Genomic DNA, 20,230 nt, shown 5'->3' on the forward strand with positions numbered 1-20,230 from the left:
GTTAGAGCCAGTTTGCTGTGTTCTGTGAAGGGAGTAGTACACAGCGTTGTACGAGATCTTCAGTTTCTTGGCAATTTCTCGCATGGAATAGCCTTCAGAACAAGAATAGACTGACGAGTTTCAGAATAAAGTTATTTGTTTCTGGCCATTTTGAGCCTGTAATCAAACTCACAAATGCTGATGTTCCAGATACTCAACTAGTGTTATTGCAGTTTTATTGCTTCTTTAATCAGAACAACAGTTTTCAGCTGTGCTAACATAATTGCAAAAGGGTTTTCTAATGATCAATTAACCTTTTAAAATGTTAAACTTGGATTAGCTAACCCAACGTGCCATTGGAACACGGGAGTGATGGTTGCTGATAATGGGCTTCTGTACACCTATGTAGATATTCCCTAAAAAATCTGCCCTTTCCAGCTACAATTGTCATTTACAACATTAACAATGTCTACACTGTTTTTGTGATCAATTTGATGTTATTTTAAATGGACAAAAATGTTAATTTTCTTTCAAAAACAAGGACATTTCTAAGTGACCACAAACTTTTGAACGGTAGTGTATGTGGTCCCAGTCCCAACCCAGTTTTGGAACCCTTGGGGACTTAATTATAGTGTATGTAGTGGGCAAAATTACTACTGTAGTCTCTTCCAACTGAAAGTGGTAACATAAGGTTATTAGCTATAATTGATTGACTCTTAGTTTGTTCCTTATCAATTATGATTGATAAGAATTCTTTACAGTAGGCCTCCCAACTGTACATTTTAGTAATTTAGCAGACTCTCTTATCCAGAGCGATGTACAGGAGCAAGTAGGGTTAAGTTTCTTACTCATAGACACATCGACAGATTTTTTACCTTGTCAGCTCAGGAATTCGAACCAGCGACCTTTCGGTTACTGGCCCACCGCCCTTAACCGCTAGGCTACCTGTACAAATGCCGCCATACAATTTAGTCATAAACTCGAGGGGACTGTAGCCTATTGAAGAGCTAATGAATAGCTATTAATATGTTTGTTTTCTTACCCAAAAACACAAGAAGTCATAGGAGTAGGGAGGAGAGGGGCATATATGGAGCACAGTGAAGCTGTATACCGTAAGATTTGTGAGTGTGTGATGTGATGGACGTTGGGGCTTGCATGTATGTATGTCAGGAGCAGAGCTGAGTAATTTAACCATTTCTATCTCTTTCTAAAACACACAGTATTTTACACACACACACACACACACGTCATAGCCCCTATGGTAGACCAGACCCGTACAGAGCCAGAGCGGAAACCCCTCCCGAATCCCAGCTCCGGCAGCCGAGCAAAAGAAAAGAGGAATACCAAGAAATCAGGAGACAAGGAGAAATAACAGGAGAAAAGAAACTATCATAATAAAGTGAGTGCAGTCTGTCATTGATTGTATCAACGGTCTATTTGAATGGGATCATGTAGATTTGATATATATTTGCTAGAGAACAAACACTTTCGAGCAATGGTTAAGGATTTTTTTTCCTGGAGAAAAAAAATGTCCAGACAACCGAAATTAGCAGGAATAGCTAACTTTACCTAGCGGGTTAGCCAGCAAGGTAATAGCTAATAAAAACACCGATGAAGTAATTTCGCATGATATTGTTATAGGAACATTTTATAATAACGCAGAAACTATTTATTAAACTTTTGTTGTCACATAGTTAACAGTTTTCACCCTAAATGTGGGTAGCGTTAGCTAGCTAGCAAGCTAACTGCTAATGCTAAAATAGTTTGCTAGTTAGTTAGCTTGACAATGTGAATCAGATTATGTTCAGATATTTAGATGCTTAGCCTACTCTTGCTAGCTAGTTACTGGACCGTGTTTGGTAAGAAGAGGCACATCCACATTAGGAGCTTTGGCGCATGTTCTGTTCTAATGCCTTTGATGCACAAAAACTTTCCTCAGGATGGGAAACATGTAGGCATGTATTCAATGGCCATCTTAGGTGAAAGTGCAAATTATGTTGTCAGTTTGCAAACAGTTCATTGTGATTGTTATTGTATTCCATCAATGGTTTTGACATCTATGACAGCTTGTTGACATTATAGCCAGTGTTATTGAGAAACAGTTGCTGTAAAGTACTGTATCATGGATTGCCACGAAATGGGCGGATGAAACGGATGCAGCTACAGAAAACCTTGTCACAGCCAGCCAACTAGACTTTACAAAACCCCTTGTCACACTCAGCCAGCTGTGTCCAATATTCTCTCTCCCATCATAGCTAACAAATAGCGTAGCCTAACAGTGTTTGCATACACTTACTGCCTACATTAAGCTACAAACATACGTTAGATATGAAATAAAGTCTAGAAAATAATGTATCATCAGGTGGAGTCAGGACACTTTATGTCTGTCAGCCTTGTAGTCCATGACCTTTTCATGCTACAGCAGTGAACTGAATCAGGAGGACATTCCTTTGCTAGACTGCTCACTCAGATGGGCTATTCAAGCAGCAGTGCCACCACTGCTGTTCTGTAGCACACAGCAAATCCTTGTTGAGCTTAGCTAACTCCCACTGTTGGTCCCCTCCGCCAGCCATCACCCACCCACCCACCCACCCTAATTGTGTTATTGCTGGTGAGAAAGAGGATTATAACAACATCACATTAAGAAGACATTTCACTGTCATACTCCTGTGTACAACTTCAACTACACGGGTTGACTCACAATTTGTGGCACACGTTAGAGAGGAAGGAGACCCAGATGTGAAGAATGGCATTGTGGCCACCGATTTACTGAAATTGAGATAGCTGTTCATCTTCAAGTCATTGACTTGTTGTTTGACAAGTTTTCTACAGCTGTGGGCTTATAAAATGCAGTCTACTGGCTGAATGTACCCAAGGTTGGTTGTTGTGTCACGAGACACTGTCAGGTCAAAGCAGTGTTTTCCATTAACGCTGTCTGTCGGCTAATCAGCTGGTGACAGACAAATTTTCAGCCAGATACATTTTCCACTTCATATTAAAGCAACTTTTTGGGCGACCCAACCAAATTCACATAGAAATGTGAGTTATAGGTCTGTCATTCTCGTTGAACGCAAGTCTAAAATAATTGGTAGATCTATTCTATATGCGCTATTTCTATGCTTCCCATTCTTTAGTTTAGTTTTTGCATCTTTTACTTTTGGTTTTGTACACAAGGTGAAAACACAATATTTTTGTTTATTGAAAATATATTTAAGAGCGATTTAGATGGTACAATGCCGCTCTACATTATACATTGCTCGTTTTTGTCACACACTGAAATTAGGCAAACTATTAGAATTTGAACAACAAGAAAATGGAGGAGCGGTTTCTGCTTATTGCAACTTTAACTAGGCAACTTTTGATTTAAAAGTTTAGATTCGCTAGTCCGTCGAGCACTCTTCCGCTAGAATGAACGATATGAATGTTTTAGCAATCTATTGATAGGATAGGTGCCTGTAAGTCACAAAGCAAGCGATTTACAAGGAAACGCAGCAGAGAGGGAGAGGCAAGGCGAAGTTTCACTCTTTCCAAAATCTGTCCAATTACTGCCAAATTTGTTTCTATGGACTTATTTTGGACCTAAGCATGTCACCTACCTTCCCGCCTTTGGGACAATGACTCCTATTGTCATTGAGCACAGGTGCATCCTGTTTCCATTGATCATCCTTGAAATGTTTCTACAACTTGATTGTGGAGTCCACCTGTGGTAAAGTAAATTGATTGGATATGATTTGGAAAGGCACACACCTGTGTATGTAAGGTCCCAAAGTTGACAGTGCATGTCAGAATGCCAAGCATCACATCTGGAGGAAATCTGGCACGGTCCCTATGGGGAAGCATGGTGGTGGCAGAATCATGCTGTGGGATGTTTTTCAGCGGCAGGGACTGGGAGACTAGTCAGGATCAAGGCAATGATGAACGGAGCAAAGTACAGAGAGATCCCTGATGACAACCTGCTCCAGAGCTCTCAGGACCTCAGACTGGGGTGAAGGTTCACCTTCCAGCAGGAACGACCCTAAGCACACAGCCAAGACAATGCAGGAGTGACTTCGGGACAAGTCTGAATGTCCTTGAGTGGCCCAGCCAGAGCCCGGACTTGAACCCGATCGAACATCTCTGGAGAGATGAAAATAGCTGTGCAGCAACGCTCCCCATCCAACATGACAGAGCTTGAGAGGATCTGCAGAGAAGAATAGGAGAAACTCCCCAAATACAGGTGTGCCAAGCTTTTAACATCATACCCATGAAGACTCGAGGCTGTAATCGCTGCCAGATGTGCTTCAACAAATTACTGAGTAAAGGGTCTGACTACTTATGTAAAAAAAAATCAGTTTTTTTAATTTTTATGAATTAGCAAACATTTCTAAACCTGTTTTTGCTTTGTCATTATGGGGTGTTGTGTGTAGATTGAGGAAAAAAACGATTGAATCAATTTTAGAATAAGGCTGTAACCTAACAAAATGTGGAAAAACTCAAAGGGTCTGAATACTTTCCGAAGGTACTGTACATATCTCTGGTTGCAGTTGTATTTCTTTACACGGAGGAGGGAGAGTAAGCATGATACTTGTGAATTTGCATGTCCCATGTAATGTAAGTGTTAACGATGAGTCAATCTACGACTTAGTCTAATTATTGTTTTCTGACACATTCATTTGTTTTTTGCGTGTTTCACATAGCCAGGCACGCGGAGTCGTGGCGCGTAGTAGGCTATTTACTGTGATTTGATTGACAATTGAACAGCAAGTGTTGATTAGTTTATAAAAGTTGTCGAACTAACTGAATAAAGTCCATATCCTATATCCCTTTGACATTCATGCAATGTGATTATATGTCTATGGTATCGCACCGAGACAAGTAAACCAAAGGATTTCCTAGGTTTACTTTCCTAGAATGCCAGACAGTGGTGCTTAAGTGAATGACTAGTCTCGTCAATCAGTGTAGCCTTCCGAATCGCATCGGTGAGAGCGTTTGCTACTAGTAGGCTTCTTGGCGATTTATCTGCAGATGAATTCTGAAAACCATTTGATGGTGAATCATCACTGCATGAGTAGTAGGTAGTAGAGAGCCTCATTCTGGTCCAAATATGACAATTAGTGCCCTCGTGGAATCCAGGCATCAAAATGGAATTCAACAATATTCAAACATTTATTGACCTTAGCAGGGAATCAACTAAATGTATAGAAAAATTGGGGAAATTATTTAATTTATCATAAGACATGAACAGAGTGCCTCAGCGATTTGTATTTCCTGCAACTTTCTGAAGAAGCAACAAGAGTGTGTGTGTGCAGTGCACATGTCTACCACTTTGTGTAGCCATTAGCGATGATGCTAATGAAAACAGTCTTCTGGTAGATGGAAAGGCTTTCCCAAAAACCTTCTCAATTAAATGTTAATACGAAGTAGCCTATGCTTACCTGGCAGAATGATATCATTACTATTTTCATCAATCCAGTGGGTATTTGTTTTGCAAACCCTACCATCAAAACACTGCTAAACAACAGCCTCTTGTTAGTTGCACACTTAAATTAAGGGTAATTTACACTACAAAATCAAAATTGATCTGATTTTTCCCAGACCTCAAAAGTGGTCTCCTGATGTGGTTGTTGTTGTGGACTTAGAACATCCAATTTTGTTTTTCTATTAAAAAAGTGGGGGGGGGGTTTCTGGAGCGAAAAACTGAGGAAACAGAAACCAGGAAAATCAAAACCATACATTTATTTTTAAAGATAATGTGGGTTATTTACTTCATTTTTCTGTTTTAATAAAATACATAATTTTAAGAACAAACATCATTGTGGCAATTCATATCTTGCAGTAAAACTGTAAATCAAACTTTAATCTCAAGAGAAGACAGGTTTAATGTTCTCTTATTTAGAAAATAGTCCTGATCATATAGACCTAGACAGTATCCAAAACAAAAATAAACTGAATATATACATTTTCAGTAATTAAAATTGTAAAGTCATGTCTTTCTACACAATACCACAACACATTTTTCCAATCTAGGAGGTAAACTCGACAAAATATTCAATCATTTAGCTGTGTATTTCAGATGAAATCAAGGCATTAGAATGTACCAGAGGCCACCAAATTGTAGCTTCTTCTGCAAACAATTTGGGCCCTGAGGGCGGCTGGCTACTTTTTCTATTTGACTAACTACTATATGTACTTTTAGAAAACACGGGTCAAAAGTGATCAGACTCGTGACACAACAAGTCTGATCAAAAACAACTCTCTCTTCTTGCACTTTCACTAGGCGGCCAGTCAGAGGCTATTTCTTTATTGTGGGTGACTCACTATGTTATGCAAGCCTTACTTTTCAATGTTTTCTTTCTAGGCCTTATAGGTTAAGTACCTGCCTGATAGTGGAGGAACCCCTTCCATGTGAAATGTTTGAGGGTCCACCATCCCTTCAACCATTTTGTGTCAGGGAAAAGTTGCTGCCATGCTATGTTGTCTTAGGTCTCTCTTTATGTAGTGTTGTGATGTGTGTTTTTGTCCTTTATTTTTATTTTTAATTCCAGCCCACGTTCCCACAGGAGGCCTTTTGGTAGGCCATCGTTGTAAATAAGAATTTGTTCTTAACTGACTTGCCTAGTTAATTAAAGGTCAAATAAAAAAGGTGAAGGCTTTAATAGCTCAGACACACCAACTGGGCCACAGGTGGTTTTATTCCCCCCCCTATATATAAATAATACCAGTCAAAAGTTTTGACACACCTACTCATACAAGGGTTTTTCTTTATTTTGACTATTTTCTACATTGTAGAATAATAGTGAAGACATCAAAACTATGAAATAGCACACATGGAATCATGTAGTAACCAAAAAAGTGTTAACAGGTATTTTTTTTATTTAACTAGGCAAGTCAGTTAAGAACAAATTTGTATTTAACATTGACGGCCTACCGGGGAACAGTGGGTTACCTGCCTTGTTCAGGGACAGAACGACAGATTTTTACCTTGTCAACTCAGGGATTCGATTCAGCAACCTTACGGTTACTGGCCCACGCACTAACCACTATGCTACCTGCCGCCCCAAAGTTAATTTGTGGAATTTCTTTCCTTCTTAATGCGTTTGAGCCAATCAGTTGTGTAGTGACAAGGTAGGGGTGCTATACAGAAGGTAGCCCTATTTGGTAAAATACCAAGTCCATATTATGGCAAGAATAGCTCAAATAAGCAAAGAGAAACGACAGTCCATCATTACTTTATGACATGAAGGTCAGTCAATCCGGAAATGTTCAATAATTTTGAACGTTTCTTCAAGAGCAGTCGCAAAAACCATCAACACCATTTAACACTTAATTTTTTTGCCTTCTACATGATTCCATATGTAGGTATTTCATACTTTTGATATCTTCACTATTATTCTACAATGTAGAAAATAATATATAAAAAAATAAACTCTTGAATGAGTAGGTGTGTCCAACATTTTGAGTTTATATATATATATATAATTTTTGGGTAAATAAAATTCAATTGTTGGACATGACTGTGAAAACACCAGGAAAGTAGCTCCCAAATGATACTAATTTTGGAAATTCCCACACATAGAGAGACACGTGATCATATACAAATGTATGCAAGGTTTGAAATTATTGTTTGGGTCAAATATTATATGTTTGGGCAACTTGCGGCCAATTTGCAGTCTACAAATTATTTGTAATTATGTTCCACCCCCCCTGACCATCCTCTCAAGAAAAAATTGGCTCCTGGCAGATTCCTGAATTATGGTCTAGATTCCAATGTTAGCTAGCTGCGCTAATGTTGCTATTTTGTAGAAGCGCTTATTGATACTAGCCAGATGGCCACAGCTAGATAACTACCTAGCAAGATGACGAAGAAACAATTTTATTCACTCTCCAAAATCCCATACTGCCAGTGCCAGCCAATAGCCAAATGTTTAGCTAGCTAGTTAACATTAGCATATTTGCTAGCTTGCACAACATAGCTAGCTAAGGACACGGCACTAACTTGGCAGCTAACACAGGCATCTGTTTCATGGAAACTAATCCTTTGTGATTTTAATTATAATGTCAATACTAGCTACAGTGGTTAGTTAGCTTGGTGGAAGTATTTAGTGTTGTATGCATTGTGTCTGTGCGGTAGCTAGCTACCGTTCCATAGCCTATAGTTTTCATATATGAAGTGTGACCCACTCATGACATTTTGTCTCCATATCTGTCAGTTACTGACACTTATTTTCTGTCTTTAGTTTATTGGGCTAAACCTGGCTGCTCACAGTTAGATCTATAGCTGGCAAAAATTCACATGAAAAAACAAAACAACTAGGGTTGTTCCATGTCATTTCAGCAAGCTGTGACAACCACCATCTCAGATTGTTCTGAAATTATTTCTGTAGTTAGAAACAGATAAGATAAGCATTCCTGCAACTTTATTTTGCTGAAATGATCTCTGAGAAATTAAGCTAATTGAAACCCAACAACTTCAATGACTAATTTCTCTGAACAAGGAAAAAAAACATTACCAAATACACTGAGAATACATTATATAGGATGAAGAGACAATACTCTAAATCGCAGCGCCATACTAATTGTCTAACATAGAGAACTGTGAATATATACTCATTATTGGTGTGGGGGGTCAGTGGATGGCTTTTGACCACTTCTTTGGATTCCTCATGTCTTACTCATTGTTAGAAAAAAGTTTAGTCCAAATCAGATGTTAGGTACTACAATTCTTGAATATTATATCAATCCTATAAATTAAAATGTCCAAATGGGTGCAATCAATTAGCTTAATTTCTCAGAGAACAAATTATATTTCAACAAAATAATGTTGCAGTAATACTGATCTGTTTCTAACTACAGAAACGGTTTCTGAACAATCTGAGATGGTCGGCGTCAAAATCCTCTTGTGCTTTTTGAAGTGCAATGACCCACTATCCAGTTTTCATTTTTGTCATATAGGCCTAGCCTAAGATGTTTGAGAATAGGTAGCCGCCCCAAAGCATTTCCGTATTGTAGGCTACTCAATGTGTCTCATGACTTGAATAGGCCTACGTCTTTCTTCATTATAATCACGTTGTGGTTTCCTTTCAGCCTTCTTCTCATGATGCTTGTTGGTGGCAGTTACATAGGTCACTGATCACTTGAACACTAGCCTGGTGTGCTACTGAAGATGCTCCCTCTATCTTATCTGACTTAAAGTAGGTGTGAAAAGAAAACACTTTGTGGGGTGTTGATTTTGGCTACAAGTAAGTGTTCACAGCCACCATTAAAGGGAATGTAAGTGTTCACAGTAATGTGAGGGACAGGTGATCAAGTTTTACAAAATTGCATTGCTATTGTTACAAAAGCTTTTCTAAAATGGCACTGTCCCTGTTTAGCTAGTAGACTTCTAGTAGCCTACTGTGTCAGTTTAATCAGGTTTGTTATAATTTTTTAGGTTAAGTTTATTCTTTCAACTGTGAAAGATTTGCTTCTGATCCAGCTTCTGTAATTGCATTTTGAACTGGTTTTGGAATAAACCAGAGACATTAGCTATAAACTCTGTATAGTCTCAGTGCTCACACTGTACAGTGGAGTCATTTCCTTCATCTTCTTTTATAGCCTGCGACTGGTGGGTGGTAAAATTACATCTTTTGAATTCCTTTGGCAGTGAATTAATAAATTAATATTTTACTGTGACCACATCTGCCATGTCACTGACACTTATTCCACTTGATTTTGCACGGACAGCCTAAATACAATTCACATGATCTTCTGTACTGTTATAATGAGAATGCATAACTCAAAATGTTTTCTGAATGTGGAGGACGTTTTGTGTTGGCTTAGTAGCCTCTACTGTTGTACTTGTCCTAGTGTTCATGCTATGACCCATTTATGACACAAGTTTGTCTACTTGCCGAATAAGGCTGTTTCAGATTAGGTTATAGGCTGTTCTGGTTCTGTTATACTACTTTGAATTCCAGCCGCTCCATTCTCATAAGGGGTTCTTTTAAGAGTTTTCACATATTAGATCAAGGCAGACTATTTGAAGACGTTCACTTCCAATTAGGCGATGGCATGTGGGGATGGCATGTGTGATCTGACTGGGATATACACAACAACATTCCCAATAGAAAAGCACATTTTTGTAGTTTCTGGGGCGCTTAGTGCATCTTTGACAAATGGTGTTTGCCCCACTATTTAACTTCTAAAACTGGTAGTTCAAGTTTGAAGATGTTCTTGGAGTCTACTTTATTTATCAGCACTCTTTATTTATCAGCACCTTAAAAGTCTTTAGTGTGAGACACTGGCGCAGAACAGAAGGCATCTGACTTGGAGATAATAAGCTTTTCCCCCGAGGTTTAAAGCCAGATTAAATTGGCAGTCTAGTAGTAGCAGAGGTAGAGTGATTGTCTGTCTGTTTTATAATCTGCCTTGTCTCTGAAGGTGTACCTTCCTATCTCGCATTAGACTAGCCTACTTCCTGTTGCTGTATTGTAGCTACTGTTTCTGGTTTCTATTGACTTTGTCTAACTGTGGTAGGCCTATAAATAGTTACCTGAGAGCAGAGATGAGGGATGGTGAGGTTAGGTAGCCTACATGAATTTGTTACCATTTTGTTTTGGCCGCTTCACTGTTGGCCCACCCACTTCCTAAACTAAGCTGGTCGCCCTCCCCTTCCTCCATTGTGGGTCTTTATTTCAGAAAACTGCCTCTTGCATCAGAAGGTTGTTGCAGTCTATAAAGGGTTAGGCTAATCAAAGGAGTACCTTTTTATTTAGGCTAATTCATAGAAAACCTTCCAACTGTCTGCAACTAGTGACTAACCAACATTCAACAAGCAGTTTGCCTTTGTCGACCAGGACAGGTGCTATCAATTTGCTGTAATTTGTGCCAAATGTTTTACACATTTATTACAGTTTCTGTATGTGCCTCACAGGAGGTTGGTGGCAGCTTAAATTGGGAGGATGGGCTCGTGCTAATGGCTGGAGTGGAAACAGTGGAATGGTATCAAACACATGGTTTCCAGGTGTTTGATGCCATTCCATTGACTCCGTTCCAGAAATGATTATGAGCCGTCCTCCCCTCAGCAGCCCCTGCTGATTTGCCTCAATACTCCTTCCAGGAAAGATGCAGAACTGAGGGTGACTATCCATCCTCCCGGCCCGGTGAAGTGTGAGACTAAATAGCGTGTCGTGAGGAAAAGGGAAGAGGGACGATGGGGTTCGGACGGGACCTGGGGAACTCCCACGATGGGCTGTTGAAGCTGCAGGACTGGGAGCTGAAGCTGCTGGAGACAGTGAAGCGCTTCATGACGCTACGGGTGAAGAGCGACAAGGAGTACGCCTCTCTCCTCCTCAACATCAGCCAGCAGGTGGACAAGCACGACAACTCCTCCCAGATGGACTACATCAGCAACGTCTCCAAGGTTAACACAAACACAATCAATTCAGAAATACAGATATATTCATGTATACAGTACAGACACAAGTGTCAACACAGACTACATCAGTAATGTCTTTAAGGTGAGATAAAAAATGGTGCTTTGGTGAACCTCTCTCTTTCGCTCCCTCAATCTCTCCCTCCATCCCTCCCGCTCGCTCGCTCCCTCTCTCTCTCTCTCTCTCTCTCTCCCTCTCTCTCTCTCCCTCTCGCTCCCTCTCTCTCTCTCTCGCTCCCTCTCTCTCTCTCTCGCTCCCTCTCTCGCTCCCTCTCTCTCGCTCCCTCTCTCTCTCGCTCCCTCTCTCTCTCGCTCCCTCTCTCTCTCTCCCTCCCTCCCTCCCTCCCTCCCTCCCTCCCTCCCTCCCTCCCTCCCTCCCTCCCTCCCTCCCTCCCTCCCTCCCTCCCTCCCTCCCTCCCTCTCCCTCCCTCCCTCTCTCTCTCTCGCTCCCTCTCTCTCGCTCCCTCTCTCTCGCTCCCTCTCTCTCTCTCTCTCTTGCTCTCTCGCTCCCCCTCTCTCGCTGTCCCTCTCTCTCTCTCCCTCTCTCTCCCGCCCTCTCGCTCTCTCTCTCTCGCTCCCTCTCTATCTCTCTCGCTCTCTCGCTTCCTCTCTATCTCTCTCGCTCTCTCTCTCTCTCGCTCCCTCCCTCCCTCTCGCTCCCTCTCGCTCCCTCCCTCCCTCTCTCGCTCTCTCCCTCCCTCCCTCTCTCGCTCTCTCCCTCTCTCTCCCACCCTCTCGCTCTCTCCCTCTCTCTCTCTCAATCCGCTTCCTCTCTACCTCTCCCTCTCTTCTATCTTTCTCTTTTCTTCCTCTCCCATCTCTCCAGTCTTGGGCCCACATGGTCCAGCAGACAGAACAGCTGAGTCAGATCATGAAGTGTCACGCGGAGGAGCTGAACTCTGGCCCTCTGCACAGACTCACTATGATGATCAAAGACAAGCAGCAGGTTAAGAAGAGCTACCAGAGCATCCACACACAGATCGAGTCCGAGATGAACAAGGTACTGTATACACACAAACACACTCACATTTAGCCTAGTATTGACTTTATTTGTGGTGATATGGGGTATTGTTGACAGGGTGTTTCACACATGTGAAAGAGGCACTTGTATTGTGGCTAAAATGCTAATCCTGCAGTTAGATCAGGGCATGTTTGTTTTCTTTGACTAGACCAGGTATTCCCACACTGGGGTACACACAATAAAAATGTGAATCACATATATACACACAAAATATGTATGTGTATACATATGTGTGTGTGTGTGTATATATATTTATACACACACACACACACACACACACACACACACACACTACCGTTCAAAAGTTTGGGGTCACTTAGAAATGTCCTTGTTTTTGGAAGAAAAGCAAATCATTTTGTCTATTTAAAATAACCACTGCAAACCAGGACAATAGGATATTTTTTAAAGTACTGGACAGCTTTGTGACATCAAATGGACTTTGGTGGTCAAGATGTGTTGGTATCTGTACTGATGGTGCAAAATCCATGACAGGGCGACATAGTGGAGTGGTAACGCGCGTGCAAGCAGTTGCTCCCGACGCCACTTGAGTACACTGCAGCATCCACCGAGAGGCTCTTGCTGCCAAGGGAATGCCTTGGCAGTTTGAAAGACGTTTTGGACACTACCGTGAAAATGGTTAACTTTGTTAAAGCAAGGCCCCTGAACTCTCATGTATTTTATGCCCTATGCAATGATATGGGCAGCGACCATGTAACGCTTTTACAACATACAAAAGTACGCAGGTTATCAAGGGGAAAGTATTGACACTTTCTTTTAAATTGAGAGACAAGCTTAAAGTTTTCTTTACTGACCATAATGTTCACTTGTTTGACCGCTTGCATGATGACGAGTTTCTCACACGACTGGCCTATCTGGGTGATGTTTTTTCTCGCCTGAATGATCTGAATCTAGGATTACAGGGACTCTCCGCAACTATATTCAATGTGCGGGACAAAATTGAGGCTATGATTTAGAAGTTGGAGCTCTTCTCTGTCTTCATTAACAAGGACAACACACAGGTCTTTCCATCATTGGATGATTTTTACTGTGTAAATGAACTCAAGCTTACGGACAATGTCAAATGTGATATAGCGAAGCACCTGAGTGAGTTGGGTGCACAATTACGCAGGTACTTTCCCGAAACAGATGACACAAACAACTGGATTCGTTATCCCTTTCATGCCCTGCCTCCAGTCCACTTACCGATATCTGAACAAGAGAGCCTCATCGAAATTGCAACAGGCAGTTCTTTGAAAATTTAATTTAATCAGAAGCCACTGCCAGATTTCTGGATTGGGCTGCGCTCAGAGTATCCTGCCTTGGCAAATCGCGCTGTTAAGACACTGATGCTCTTTGCAACCACGTACCTATTTGAGAGTGGATTCCCGGCCCTCACTAATATGAAAACTAAATACAGACACAGACTGTGTGTGGAAAATGATTTAAGACTGAGACTCTCTCCAATACAACCCAACATTGCAGAGTTATGTGTATCCTTTCAAGCTCACCCTTCTCATTAACCTGTGGTGAGTTATTCACCATTTTCGATGGACAATTAAGGTTTTATATGTAAGATGGTTAAATAAAGGGCAGACTTATTGATTATTATTATTTGTGCCCTGTCCTATAAGAGCTCTTTGTCATTTCCCATAAGCCGAGTTGTGACAAAACTCACTCATTCTTATGTTTAATAAATGTATCGTATAGTGTGTGTGTGGCAGGCTTACAATGATGGCAAAAAACAACATTTGAGAGTACGCTGACCCTGGTGCTAGAGGGGTATGCAGCTGGAGGTTGAATGTTTGAAGGGGTACGGGACTATAACAAGTTTGGGAACCACTGTACGAGAGGATGTGATGATGTTTCCGATATGATCTCTCCTAGGTGACAAAAAGCGACCTAGAAAAGTTAAAAGGCACCTACAGACAATTAACAAAGGATGCCCACAGCGCCAAAGAAAAATACAGAGACGCAATGGTGAAAGGTAAGAATTTCTCCTGATTATTTACAGAAAAATATACGTTTAATGTAATGATTCATAGTAGTGCAGTTTATCTTGGAGGAAATATATGAAGTCTTATTCGAGACCAGCTGAAGTGCATCAATACATTAGTCACCAAACCCTGCAGAGGGAGATCATATGACCGACATATCTTGGGCGGCGGATGATGAGGCACAACCATTTTAAACCTCCTCCAGACAAACCAGCAGTACAGCACTTGTTGGGTTTGTTTTCAGGCAAGGAGCCGGAGAAGGCGAGGGAGCGTTACGACAAGGCCACCATGAAGCTTCACAACCTCCACAACCAGTACGTGCTGGCGGTGCGGAGTGCCCAGCTCCACCAGGAGCACTACCACGACACCACGCTGCCCCTCCTGCTCGACTCCCTGCAGAAGATGCAGGAGGAGATGATCAGTGCACTGTGAGTGTGTGAGTGTGTGTGTGTGGCTCCAGCAGAGATTAACAAGGGATACACTACGTAAAGATTCATTCAATGAGCTTGAGAATATCTTGAAGGTTAAAGTAGATTAACAAGTAGATTGTGCTTTGCTTCGTTACGTCTCGACCCTTGGGTTGAACCCCGATGATGGTCTAAGGGTTGAAATGTTGAACACACTTGGGTGCATATGCCACTGTGTGCAGTGTTCCTTTTCTGCAGTGTCCATCCTAGACGTCCAGCAGCACACTGCAGGTTATGAGTCATCAGATCTGTGACGTAAACATTCTTTGGAAATTGTAATACGTAAATGACAACTATTTGCAAGGGTTCTTCTTGGTGTCGCATGGGATTAGATCCCAGATGAGGCTTAATCCCATCATTTCATAGCGATCGTAGGATTACTAGGAGGCGGGGGCACCCTCTCGTTCAGAATGTCCTGCTTAAGCTGTGTTTTTAATCACAACGTTTTTTAAGTCTTAGACAGATGTTAATAACAGGAGAACAATTCAGAGTTCCTCCACTGAAATGATATTTCTGAACTGAGTGAGAAATACAAGGGGTTTTAGAATGACAATGTGTCTATCCCTGTTCATAAACCCGCAGAGCTGTCCATCTGTGTCATCCTCGAGTCACGCAAATGTGTGTTTTTAAACCTTTCATATACTGAGCATACGCTTACCTCAATTTTAACCTTGATTTCTGTATTTTTTTAAAAATGATTTTCTGACTGTTCCGTCATTTTCAGGAAGGGGATTTTGGAGGAATACAGTGAAATAACCAGTCTCTTAACTGATGAAATAGTGAAAGTCCACAAAGAAATCCACACCTCCATCGACCAAATTGATCCTGTGTCAGAGTATGAACACTTCATTGAGGTTCACAGGTAGGCTTTTAGTTTAAGGCCTTTGAAATGTTACCTTTTTATGCGTCAATAACAGTACTTTATTTCCATTTCTAATTTTGGTTAACATGAAGTATCATCATCTTCCAGGTCTCCAGAAACCAAAGAACCAAATGTAGAATTTGACGTTTCACTGTTGGAGGAAACCGAGAATCTTCAAGCAAACGAGATCCTATGGAACAATTTGACTGCAGACAGTTTACAAGCGATGTGAGTAGAAAATGTATGAAGGGAGGAGAGTACTGCCGTCATCAACCTTGTCTCGTTCTCTGACGTTTTGAAAAGGTGAGAGGAGGGTGCGAGGAATCAATCCGTACAGCATCTCCTATTGACTAAGGATATAGTGTGTGCCTCTGTTGGCTGACTGATTGTGTCAAAGGTCAGATACAGTGGATTAAAGTGTATCTCCTTCCGCAGGCTGAAATCCACATCAGATGAGCTGGGCCTCACTCAGCAGAGCCTACGCACCAAGGAGGATCTCATGCAAGACTTGGAAAACAAGCTTGATGAGTCCACCAAAACATGTGAAAAGAAGTCTGAGTACGTTGCTACCATAACAATACAGCTCTAATGATTCTTGCATTCTCGATAAGATTATCTCCCATAGCATGTGTTAGATGTTTTCCTCAATCTCATGGCTTTCAGTTGTACACGTGCCATTAAACAATAACAACAGAGACCATTAGTGACTAGCTTAATAGATTCCAAGTTTGTCGTTGTTTCTAAGAAGCTCGATTGGCCATGATCTAACTCTAGGAGCATGAATGATGTGAAGGTTCATTGAGGCGGACAGGGTACAATAGACAGAGCTATGTCTGTAGCACAGGGCTCAGCACATATTTCAGGGTCTGCTGGATAATCCCCTGTAAGATACGATGATATTATCAGGCCTGTCCAGTCATCCCCATGTGAAGTCTCAGCTACAGGTGTGATTAAGGATGAGGACTGGTTGTATGGCCTAGGCTAGTTTTTATCCTGTCTGAAGTTCTCTTTTTGAAAACATTAATAAAGTGATTAGGACAGTTGAGAAGTTGTTTTTTGTGAAGAATTGTGCGTATAGGTTTTATCCCTTCTGTGGCAAGCATCACTTTTAAAAACGGTCCTCTGCTTCCACAGCAATGTTTGTTGGGTGTTTGACTAAATTGTTTTGAGTGAAATGTCTTCACACCCATTAATCAGAGCACAGAAACAGCTCAGTGCTCACACTGTAGGCTATATATCCCTCTGGTGGAACGCAAACTAGAAAATAATTTTCCACATCCTTGTTCCGAGAGGTGGATTAAGTAGTTGTAATACTGTTTGATTTCAGACTAGCGCCAGAGCCTGACCTCTTTCTCTCTCTCTCTCTCTCTCTCTCTCTCTCTCTCTTTCCATCTCTGTCTCAATCTCTATCTTTTCACTCTCTCACATTGTCTCTCTCCATCTCTCTGCTTCTCTCTCCCTGTCTCTCACACCACACTCATTCTCTCTTTCCATCTCCCTCCCTCCATCAGTGTGGTGCTGCTGCTCAGTCAGAAGCAGTCTTTGGAGGAGCTGAGGCAAACGGTCCAGTTGTTACGCTGCACAGAAGCCAAGCTGGGCGCCCAGAAGGACCTGCTTGACCACAAGATGCAGGATAACGAGGGCAAGGAGCCTCCCCCCATGGTCAACTACGAGGACGACGCGCGCTCCGTCAACTCCATGGTGAGTGAGTGGTTATTGTTGTGGAGTTGACCGTTGTTGGTTTTAGAATAGGAAGGATTTACTTGTCAAGTCGGAATCCAATCTGATATGTGATTGTGAACCATGGTTAAACGGAGAACATCAGTGTGGATTCCGGGATATTACTTCCTTTGTAATCAGAAGGAATGCAGCACTTTCCACTCACTGTCCTACTATGAACTTCTCTCTCTGACCTTTTCAGAGATACTGTATAGCGTCTGTTGATTAAATGTGTTTGCTTGATGATTTTGTTAGCCCTAGATACTTTTGCGGCTGATATTTACTTCTATACACTTACACATACTGGTACTGTGTCAGTTTACTGCTTTCTATTCATTGTATAGTAGTAAGCCAGGATGTTTCTTTGTCTTGTGCTGTCTCCATGAACATACTCATTCAGGAAAATCAGTGGGTTTTAATCTAAAGGACACTGTTGTGCTGTCTCCATGAACATACTCATTCAGGCAAATCAGTGGGTTTTTCATCTAAAGGACACTGTTGTGCTGTCTCCATGAACATACTCATTCAGGCAAATCAGTGGGTTTTCATCTAAAGGACACTGTTGTGCTGTCTCCATGAACATACTCATTCAGGAAAATCAGTGGGTTTTAATCTAAAGGACACTGTTGTGCTGTCTCCATGAACATACTCATTCAGGCAAATCAGTGGGTTTTTCATCTAAAGGACACTGTTGTGCTGTCTCCATGAACATACTCATTCAGGCAAATCAGTGGGTTTTCATCTAAAGGACACTGTTGTGCTGTCTCCATGAACATACTCATTCAGGCAAATCAGTGGGTTTTCATCTAAAGGACACTGTTGTGCCCTCTCCATGAACATACTCATTCAGGCAAATCAGTGGGTTTTCATCTAAAGGACACTGTTGTGATGAATCTTTGAACTTTCATTAAAACAATTTTTTACTTTTCTCATCAATTGTCACTGAAATGTCGATCTAAAAATAGATGTATCTCTGTGTCAATCATGTTCCTGTTTAAAACCAGTGGTGTCGTTATAAACCAGCTCAGAAGAAAAACACTGATAACATTGCATACCAGTTTTCCACTGGTTTAGTCATTTCAGTGAAATGGGAAACATGTTTCACCAACGTTGAGATATTTGGCTTTGAATGGAGCAGTGTATGAGTGTAAGATAAAAAGCATTTTGTTGACTGCAGTATGTGGTAGATGATATGGGGGTGCTGTTGAGCCTCTCAACTCTAGCTCTCTCTGCAGAGAGTTGGGTGAGCAGAGGAGGGCAGTGTAAGCACATTGTCATAGCTATAAACCTCTATACACTATAGTAGAGTGTATTCAGCTTGCTCAACTGTTTATTCTCAACACATTTTCAACCATATGTCTGTATTTTCAGGACAAAGGCAAAGACAGGACATCAAAGTTTGACACCTTGCGTCATTCCTTAGCCGGCATCCTCCGCTCTCCCAAATCAGTCCTTGGCTCATCATCGGTAAGTTCTGAAGTCTGTTAAAAAAACAGGTTTTAAAAGTATTGTGTTCTTGTGTAGTGAGTGTGGAAACTTATCCTGTGTGTTAGCAATTGATGTTCTTCAATAACACAGACCCCAAAACAAATCAGGGGGAGAAAAATAGGTTTATTTGAGAAGGACAAATCAAGATGTTATGCTGGTAGGTAGATGTTCAGTCTCCTCTGTCCTCAGCATTTCTCCACTGAACAAAGGAACAGGGTGCCATTTCTAACCCTACACCCTAGCCTGGGGTTTACGAATCAGAAGTCCTTGCAGTACCACTGGGCCAATGGCCAAATAACCAGTATCCTGCTCCCGACTCAATGTACAGACCAATGACAACGTGGTACACGTAACTCTGAGTTCAGGAGTGACATTCCACAGATTCTAAACAGCTGTTGAACTGAAACCCAACTCCTATTTAAATTGACAATTCCCTATTGACCATTAATTCTAGTACTCTCATCCTCTGCGTTGTGTATTTATCTTCAAAATATTCTTATATGTGTATTATACATATTGCATCCAAATTGTGCCTGTTTGATCTGAGTGGAGTGACAGATCTTATAGCTCTCTTGACTGGCAATTGAACAGGAATTGTTGATTGATCCCTAACTTTCATTATCAAATCATCATCATATCATTATATATCATCATGTCATATCATTCCATTGTGTGTATCCAGCAGTTTTTCGACGTGATCCCAACTAGTGAGAAGCCCCTGGGGGACCAGGAGTGGTACCATGGGGCCATCCCCAGGACCGAGGCCCAGGAGCTGCTCAAAGAGCAGGGAGACTTCCTGGTCCGGGAGAGCCACGGCAAGCCTGGCGAGTACGTCCTGTCTGTCTTCTCAGAGGGACAGCGGAGACACTTCATCATCCAGTTTGCAGACGTGAGTTCTACTTGTTCAGTTCTGAATAAACTAAAGGTGTTTCTTAGCCTGGTCCAAGATCTGTTTGAGTCATGTTTGGCATGACAAGGAGTTGACATGATGGCACAAACTGATCTGAGACCAGGTGTTTGTCTCATTGCAGAGCCACTAGGTTTCAGCAGTAAAAGAGACAAAATATAAAGGTGTAGTCAGGTATATTTGATGTGATGTGCGTCAGCCAATGGTTGCTTTGTGTCTGTTACTAAGATACAGAGACGAGAGATCACAGGCACCTTGGTGGAAACGGAAATTAATTGGCAAGGAATTCTATGGTTGATGTGTATTTAATTTAATTTGTTCAGATGACAGCTACTAGTAATTGCTTGTAAAGTTGTTTCCGTAACACAAAAGATGATGATTCGAAAAGCTTCCAACTCAAC

The 20,230-nt window shown here is 41.4% G+C and overlaps 1 protein-coding gene across 5 annotated transcripts in view; it reads left to right on the plus strand.

The window, feature by feature from the left end:
- Positions 1-1,227: 1,227 nt before the first annotated feature.
- Positions 1,228-20,230, plus strand: part of LOC139556254 (tyrosine-protein kinase Fer-like) — a 32,561-nt gene continuing 13,558 nt past the window's right edge. For 2 of the 5 annotated variants that reach the window (XM_071370007.1, XM_071370270.1), the window contains exons 1-11: positions 1,228-1,378; positions 11,057-11,359; positions 12,198-12,371; positions 14,277-14,376; positions 14,631-14,814; positions 15,578-15,715; positions 15,824-15,943; positions 16,151-16,273; positions 17,227-17,416; positions 18,806-18,901; positions 19,605-19,811. In XM_071370007.1, coding sequence (XP_071226108.1) covers positions 11,150-11,359; positions 12,198-12,371; positions 14,277-14,376; positions 14,631-14,814; positions 15,578-15,715; positions 15,824-15,943; positions 16,151-16,273; positions 17,227-17,416; positions 18,806-18,901; positions 19,605-19,811 — 1,542 coding nt within the window. In that variant the 5' untranslated portion in view covers positions 1,228-1,378; positions 11,057-11,149. Of the gene's footprint in view, positions 1,379-10,689; positions 10,799-11,056; positions 11,360-12,197; positions 12,372-14,276; positions 14,377-14,630; positions 14,815-15,577; positions 15,716-15,823; positions 15,944-16,150; positions 16,274-17,226; positions 17,417-18,805; positions 18,902-19,604; positions 19,812-20,230 lie in introns of those variants that run through there. The other 3 variants (XM_071370185.1, XM_071370346.1, XM_071370105.1) reach the window with 2 other exon arrangements.

The sequence above is a fragment of the Salvelinus alpinus genome, chromosome 1 (genome assembly GCF_045679555.1).
Source record: "Salvelinus alpinus chromosome 1, SLU_Salpinus.1, whole genome shotgun sequence".
NCBI lineage: Eukaryota > Metazoa > Chordata > Actinopteri > Salmoniformes > Salmonidae > Salvelinus > Salvelinus alpinus.